We start from the raw sequence: 8,385 nt of genomic DNA on the forward strand, positions 1-8,385 counted from the left end.
CAACTTATCCAAAACAGCTTATTTATCCAAAATAGCTTATTACAACCTCTTTTCAAAAAACAGCTTATTTATGCAAAACAGCTTACTACCACGTCTTTTTCAAAAACTGCTTATTCAAAACAACTTATTTATCCAAAACAGCTTATTACAACCTCTTTTCAAAAAACAGCTTATTCAAAACAGCTTATTTATGCAAATTAGCTTTTAACGACCTCTTTTTCAAAATCAGCTTATTCAAAACAGCTTATTCATCAAAAACAACTTATTACGACCTCTTTTTCAAAAACAACTTATTGAAAACAGCTTATTCATCCAAAACAGCTTATTACAATCTCTTTTTCAAACACAACTTATTCAAAACAGCTTATTTATCCAAAACAGCTTATTACAACCTCTTTTCAAAAAACAGCTTATTTAAAACAGCTTATTTATGCAAAACAGCTTATTACCACGTCTTTTTCAAAAACTGCTTATTCAAAACAACTTATTTATCCAAAACAGCTTATTACAACCTCTTTTCAAAAAACAGCTTATTCAAAACAGCTTATTTATGCAAATTAGCTTTTAACGACCTCTTTTTCAAAATCAGCTTATTCAAAACAGCTTATTCATCAAAAACAGCTTATTACGACCTCTTTTTCAAAAGCAACTTATTGAAAACAGCTTATTCATCCAAAACAGCTTATTACAATCTCTTTTTGAAAAACAACTTATTCAAAACAGCTTATTTATCCAAAACAGCTTATTACAACCTCTTTTCAAAAAACAGCTTATTCAAAACAACTTATTTATGCAAAACAGCTTATTACCACGTCTTTTTCAAAAACAGCTTATTCAAAACAACTTATTTAACCAAAACAGCTTATTACAACCTCTTTTCAAAAAACAGCTTATTCAAAACAACTTATTTATGCAAATCAGCTTTTAACGACCTCTTTTTCAAAATCAGCTTATTCAAAACAACTTTGTCATACCCCAATTTTTGACCTAAGGATCCTCCATTCATACACCGACACGTGTCCTCTAACCCTGATCAGTCTTCGACTTTTCAGCGAAAAATTCGGCAGAGAGGTATTTTAAAATACCACATATTTGGTTCCGAGTCGGGCCCTCTTCTCTCAATTTTTATTTATTATTACTTTTAGTTTATTTTTACTTTTATTTATTATTATTATTATTATTATTATTATTATTATTATTATTATTATTATTATTTATTTATTTTAAGTCCAAAATCTGTCCAAAATATCCAAGGTCCAGCACCAAGCATCTGTCATGTTCCCTAAACCAATTTCTGTCGCCCCCTTGTTCAGACATAATGTCTCAATCAAATCTATAAATACAAGCACACCTGCAACCAACAGAGGGGAGAAAATTTTGGAGCAAGCTAAAACACACAGATACAAACACGCACAAAACCAGCAATCAAATTACACAACACAGCTTCAAGCCATACACAAATACAGGAGCCGAACCATCAAAGACCAGTCACGCAATTTCACAAACCAAACATCAACACAACAAATCCCAATCCCTCAACACAACACGAGCCATTTTTCGATCCCCAGCACTAAACTTTCACAAATTCAAACATAAACACAAGCGCACTGTAACGCCCCATTTTTATTTAATTATTTTTAGTAGATGTGTGAATATTTTATATGACTTTATTTGTTATATATATGTGATTTTATGTGAAATATATATATTATATGATTTTTATGTGATATATGGTGTGATGCTATTTTATTATATGGTTCAAGGAGTTGTGTATTATTTAAATGAATGTGGTTTTATTATTTGTGGAAATAATAGGAGTAAAATATTAATATTTTGGTTAATGGGAATTAATTAGTAATTATGTGAAATTAGTGGGAGTTAAATGAGAAAAAGGAGAGGTTATATTTTTGGGAGTAAAAGAAAGAAAGTCAGAGAGAAACATTTCACGTACAATTGAGAAAAGGTGGGTTTTGAGAGAAAGAGGAGAAGAACCAAGAGAAGGCTAGGAGAAGAGCTAGGAAGAGAGAATCCAACCGTTTTTGCTGTAGAATTTGCTGAATTAAGGTAAGGGTGGGATTCCTTTCACTAATAATATGTATAATTCTGATTTTTGATGATTGTGGTGTTTTGGTATTAGGGTTAGAAAGTTTTGGGTTAATTGCTATAATATGATGAATTGTGTTGTTGAGGCATGTTTCTATGTTATTTGATTGCTATATTGCCTAATTGAACCTGAAACTTCTGTTGAAACGTATTTTGGGTAATCAAGGATTGAAAATTGGGACTTTCGATTGAAACGTCGGTGTCTGAATGTTCTACAGACAAGTGATTATGGGAGGTTGGGAAATCGATTTTTTTTTGAGTGGTGGAAAATTGAATGTTTCTGTAGATTATGATAGAGGGAAATGTCAGGAGCGTGTAGGCGAAAACGGCACTGAAATCCGCTTAACGGTTTGAATTTTATGCGCAAAACGGTGAAACCGAAAAAATGGGACTGCACAGAGCTGCAGCGCAGGTGGCTACTACCTTCCCACGCCTGGGCGCAGTTTTCCACGCCTGGGCGCAGCAAGGCAGCCCCTCATGGGTGACTGCTTGTTGTGTTTTCGTTGCGTGCTGTTAGAACTTCGATTGTTGCGTTCTTGTGTCTTTTTCAGCCCTTTCCGTGTTGAATTAGCTTTCGGTGTAAACATAAAAGTTGTAGATATTTGAGTTAGCTTTCTAATGGTTTTAGTTTTACATGAAAATGATTCATAGTTTTTGAGTTATGATAAAAATAGTCCAGGTGGGTCTTCAGAAAACCTTAAGAAAACTTAGCATAACTAATCCCAAGTTAGTCCAAAAACTTATGGTTGGTTTCCCAACTTCAAACTTAAGTGTTAGGGATTTAGTTGAGGTGTTTTATGGATATTTGATTTATGTTCTATTGATCAAAACTTAATTGCTTTTGGGGGATGTTTTAGACTTTGAGATGAATGTAATTGATTTATATATATGCTAGTTGTTGATAATAAAGTTGTTGTTCCATTGTTGAAAATTATTGTGTCGTTGAGTCATAGTAAATAATGCACATTGTCGTTGTCATAGATGTTGTTGTAGTTGTTATGATGATAAATGATTATTGATGATGATGTCTTGATGATGATGTTTTGATGATGATGTTGTTTATGATTGATGATGATAATAGTATGATACTATATGATTAGTAATGCTGATGTTTATGATGTCTGAAGTGGTTAAATATATGATGATAGTTGATTATGAGTAATATTATGATGTTATATGACAATTATGTTGATGTAATTCATTCCTTAAATGATGTTAATGCATTCTATTATGATATCTTGTTTCCTTTCCGTCGTTGACGTTGTGGTATCATTCCATTGTCGAAGTTGGGGAGTGTGTCATAAATGTTTTAGGCACATATGTTGTTGTTGTGGTCGTTGTTGAAGTTGTATGTTGATATACACAAGTTGAGTCCAATTGCATACTCACATCTGTTGGGGGCTCATGCCCTGGAATGTTTATCATTCAACCGTTGAATGTTTATCATTCAACCGTTGGGGGCTTATGCCCTGGAATGTTTATCATTCATTTGTTGGGGGCTTATGCCCTGGGATGCTTTAACCATCCAATTTGTTGGGGGCTTATGCCCTGGAATGCTTAGCATTCAACGCGCGTAGATTGGTACCACTTGCATGATGCATTAGTTGTTGTTGTCGTAGCATTGTTGAGTTGTTGTTGTCGTAGCATTGTTGAGTTGTTGTTGTCATTGTAGTATTGTCGAGTTGTTGTCGTTGTCGAATTGTCGAGTTATCAGTGTCGTTGTGGGTAAAGTTGTTATTGTTGTTGTTGTACCTTGTTGCTGAAAATGATTATGTTGTTGTTACATGTACTCTTTATATACATTATTAATGATGCATGTTGTGATATATTGTTATTTTCATTAATTTGATGAATTATATATTATTATTATTATTGGATTAGTTTCTCACCCCTTCTGCGTATATGTTGCCTCGACCGTGGGTAATGTGCAGGTAATGATGGTTTGTAGGTTGATTGGCTCAAGTGTCTAGGGCTCTGATACATATTAGGATGGGGATCGTCGTGAATGTCTTCTTCATTTCTTTTATGTATCATATTTTGAAAAGACCTCGTTGTTGGATTTATTATTGTTGAGGATAATGTCTATTACGTTGAGGCCTTTGTGCCAATAATTTCGTTGACGTAGGATTTGGTCGAAATTATATTTTTAAAGAACTATTCCGCTGCAGTTTATTAAGATATTCTAAATGTTGGTATTTAAATAATTAGATATTTTCTATTTATGAAATTTTGAAAAGTAGTGTGACACTCCGTTGTGTGATTACTCTGATTTTATTCATTAATATTACGTTGTTTTGAGAACGGGGTGTTACACGCACAATCACAATCACCAAACACAGTTACAAACACTCATACACCAGTACACACACATCACAAAACCATTTTCACGTAACTCACACAACTACAACCAAACCGACGAAAACAGCCATCAAGCCACCACAAACGGACGTACACCAACTCACGCGAGAAACCAATATCACCACATAAGCCACTTAAACCGAAATCTGCAAAAAAAAAAAAAAGAAAGGTAGTTCCTCTTAACTCTTAGATCTAGGCTTGGGAAGTATTTGTCTGGAAATTTCAAGGTCAGAATCGAATAGAGGATGAAAAAGGAGTGGGAAAGTCGATTTTTTTTAAAAAAAAGGAGTTTTTTAAAATTCCAAAACAGCTTATTACAATCTCTTTTTCAAACACAACTTATTCAAAACAGCTTATTTATACAAAACAGCTTAATACGATCTATTTTTCAAAAACAACTTATTCAAAACAACTTATTTATGCAAATTAGCTTAATACGATCTCTTTTCAAAAAACAGCTTATTCAAAACCGCTTATTTATGCAAATCAACTTTTAACGACCTCTTTTGTATAAATAAGTTGTTTTGAAAAAGAGATCGTATTAAGCTGTTTTGTATAAATAAGCTGTTTTGAATATAAAAAAATTTGAAAAAGAGATTGTAATAAGGTGTTTTGGATGAATAATCTGTTTTCAATAAGTTGTTTTTGAAAAAGTGGTCGTAATAAGCTGTTTTGGATGAATAAGCTGTTTTGAATAAGCTGATTTTGAAAAAGACGTGGTAATAAGCTGTTTTGTATAAATAAGTTGTTTTGAATAAATTGTTTTTGAAAAAGAGATCGTAATAAGCTGTTTTGCATAAATAAGCTGTTTTGAATTAGCTGTTTTTTGAAAAGAGGTTGTAATAAACTGTTTTGTATAAATAAAATGTTTTGAATAAATTGTTTTTGAAAAAGAGATCGTAATAAGTTGTTTTGCATAAATAAGCTGTTTTGAATAAGCTGTTTTTTGAAAAGAGGTTGTAATAAACTGTTTTGGATAAATAAGCTATTTTCAATAAGCTGTTTTTTATAAAGACGTGGTAATAAGCTGTTTTGGATAAATAAGTTGTTTTGAATAATTTGTTTTTGAAAAAGAGGTCGTAATAAGTTGTTTTGCATAAATAAGTTGTTTTGCATAAATAATTTGTTTTGAATAAGTTGTTTTTTGAAAAGAGATCATAATAAGTTGTTTTGGACAAATAAGTTGTTTTTTGAAAAAGATATCATAATAAGTTGTTTTGAATAAGCTGTTTTTTAAAAAAAATATCGTAATAAGCTTTTTTTTTTTATAAATAAGCTGTATTTTAAAAATAGATCGTAATAATTTACTTTTTATGAGATAAATTGCTTTGAATAAATTTCAAGATACATTACAAGGTATAACACAATGTATTGTTTTTAAGAGAAAAAAAGGGTAAAATAGTAAAATTATAACATAAGCCCTCCATTTCCTTTCCTTGTTGGTTTTTTAACTCCCAAACAAGGGGAAGGTTTTCTCTCCTTTCTCCCTTCCCTCCCTTTCCTTCCCTTCCCCTCCTAAGCCTTTCCTTTCCTTCCCCTCAAAACTCGCAAACAAAGCCTTAATTTAAAACATTGGAAATAAACTAGTTTACTACTTGGTACAATTCAACAAACTTGTAGCATAATTTAGATAGGCAATGTGCCATAAACCTGCTACTTGCACTTATTTAGTTATTCATCTCAGATGAATATTTGAGTAACATGTGAAACTTTGTCATTATTATTTTCAAATTGTAGGATAGAAATCACATGGTTTGACAAATCAGACACACACATTAAACAACCACTCTACACAAAATCTCAATTTGGTGGAATCCTAATCCACTTTTCTGTGAAACGATTACGCAATTATGTTCGCGTTGGTTGAAGTACAAAAAGCAATTTTAGTTGTTGTTTTGATTGAGACTTATGACTTAGATTTAATGTGGAACATGCTTCATAATAAAGATAAATTGTGGGTGAAAATTCTTTCCCATAAATACATGGGAAACACGTCTTTATGGAAGAATAAGAAACATAATAAACCATCAATCACTTGGCGCGGTATTCAACATGCCATTAAAAATTTTGCTGCAGGGTATAGTTTCTGTGTAGGCTCTGGAGACTCATCGATTTGGAATATTGACTGGACAAAACTTGGTCCCCTTTGTCAATTGGTCCCATTTGTTAACATTAGTGATTCAGTTATGTGTTTGAAGGATGTGTGGGAGGATGGTAGGTGGAACTTGCAAGGTCTTGCCACTATGATACCGACCGATATTGTTCAATATATTCATCAGCTTCCAGCTCCCAATACCTTGGATGTACGACTTCCAGATGCGTGGACTTGGAGGCATGCAAAGAAAGGTGTATATACTTGCTCGACTGGATATTATTGGCTTCTTCAACAAAATAGAGATTGGAATGTGAATTGTAACATGAATTGGCTTTGGCGCCTTAAAGTACCAGCAAAACTCCAGCCTTAAAGTTGGATTGGAATGTGAATTTAATCACACTTCTTACTTTTATGCAAACAAACCAACTGCCTAGGACAACCCCAAGTTAATACATCTTTTACATATATAAATGAAATTGATAAGTAAAAATTAATAACAGTCCTCGTGGATACGAATTTAATTTTATTACTTTGACAATTTTTCTACACTTGCCAAATATTTATCAACACCAACAGAAAGAAAAAATCGATCATAGTATACGTCTGTCAATATTGATCTTTTTGTTTTGCAAATAAATATTATGATTTGGCCATTCATTGTAACGCCATATTTCTATTAAAGTGATAAAACACGCGAATATAACAAATATTCAAGAAATAGACGCTAAGTCTAGCACAAAATCCAAAAATCCAATCATACATGCATATATATATATATATATATATATCATATCTCAACAGTCACAGCGGAATATAATTCATAAATCTCCAACATATACATGTCATGGTCAAAATACATCATCATATAAAAATAATCCTCCAAGTCCGACAACGAACAAATCTCAACAATATAACAGAATCTGAAAACAACAAACAGACACTAAAGCCTAATCAGAGCCTAGACCTATGACTCCGACACGACAACGGAGAAAGCTCCCGTCATCCAAACATCCAGCAAGTAACTCACCAAGCAACTAATCTTGCACAACGTCTACCCATCCACACAGACAGGTAGGCGGTCGAAACCACTGGGGGTAAGTATTACATTAATCATAATAGACATAAAACAAACATAGCATTCAAGGATTCATACATATCACATATACATAACCATCCCTCCTAAAATACTAGCATCACATGATTATTATCCCCCATTACTTGCATCTCAAGCTATCACATTATTATCATAGCATAACAGACATATTCAATCTCTAATCAAGTCATCGACATAAGCTCATCTTTCATCAACATCAATCAATGAAAAGATAACTCACCTTATTATTCATTTAGCATACTTAACTCAACAAGTTCAATTCATCATTTCAAGTTATAAGCAAGCAATCATCAACAAAGAAATCACCACATCATATGTACATACATATATAATTCTCACCTCATCATTATTATCAAAATAGCTATCATCAAATTGATTCACCAAGTGTATAAGCACAAACAAGTAAAACATGAAATTAGAGCATGGTCTAATTATTGACAACCATCAACAAAATTCACCAATGTACATATACAATAATCTACATAATCAGAACATTCACCAAATTTCACCAATGCACAAAATTCAACAAGTCACATATTTGATTATGACACAATTCATCAACCAATCAATTCCAAAGGTCACAAGTATGTATTCATCAAACACACTTATCACCAACAAACATCATTCACGTATCACAACAAGATAACATTTCAATATGCAATGTGCCTAGACTCGACACGTATATGCATGTGGTACCGTAACAACAGTCATTAGA

The 8,385-nt window shown here is 32.5% G+C and overlaps 1 protein-coding gene and 1 long non-coding RNA gene across 2 annotated transcripts; both read left to right on the plus strand.

Annotated features, from left to right (window-relative positions):
• The first annotated feature begins 1,909 nt into the window (after positions 1-1,909).
• On the plus strand, positions 1,910-4,283 carry LOC146937900 (uncharacterized). The gene is made up of 2 exons (XR_015033332.1): positions 1,910-2,064; positions 4,035-4,283. It is a non-coding gene; the product is annotated as an uncharacterized LOC146937900 (long non-coding RNA).
• Positions 4,284-6,443: 2,160 nt separating this feature from the next.
• LOC146937901 (uncharacterized) lies at positions 6,444-6,926 on the plus strand. Its single transcript, XM_085749552.1, has one exon. The coding sequence runs from the start codon at positions 6,444-6,446 to the stop codon at positions 6,924-6,926; it is 483 nt and encodes a 160-aa protein (XP_085605678.1).
• Positions 6,927-8,385: the final 1,459 nt, after the last annotated feature.

The sequence above is a fragment of the Medicago sativa genome, chromosome 3, assembly GCF_051527215.1.
Source record: "Medicago sativa cultivar Bolivia chromosome 3, Bolivia_mono, whole genome shotgun sequence".
Classification (NCBI taxonomy): domain Eukaryota; kingdom Viridiplantae; phylum Streptophyta; class Magnoliopsida; order Fabales; family Fabaceae; genus Medicago; species Medicago sativa.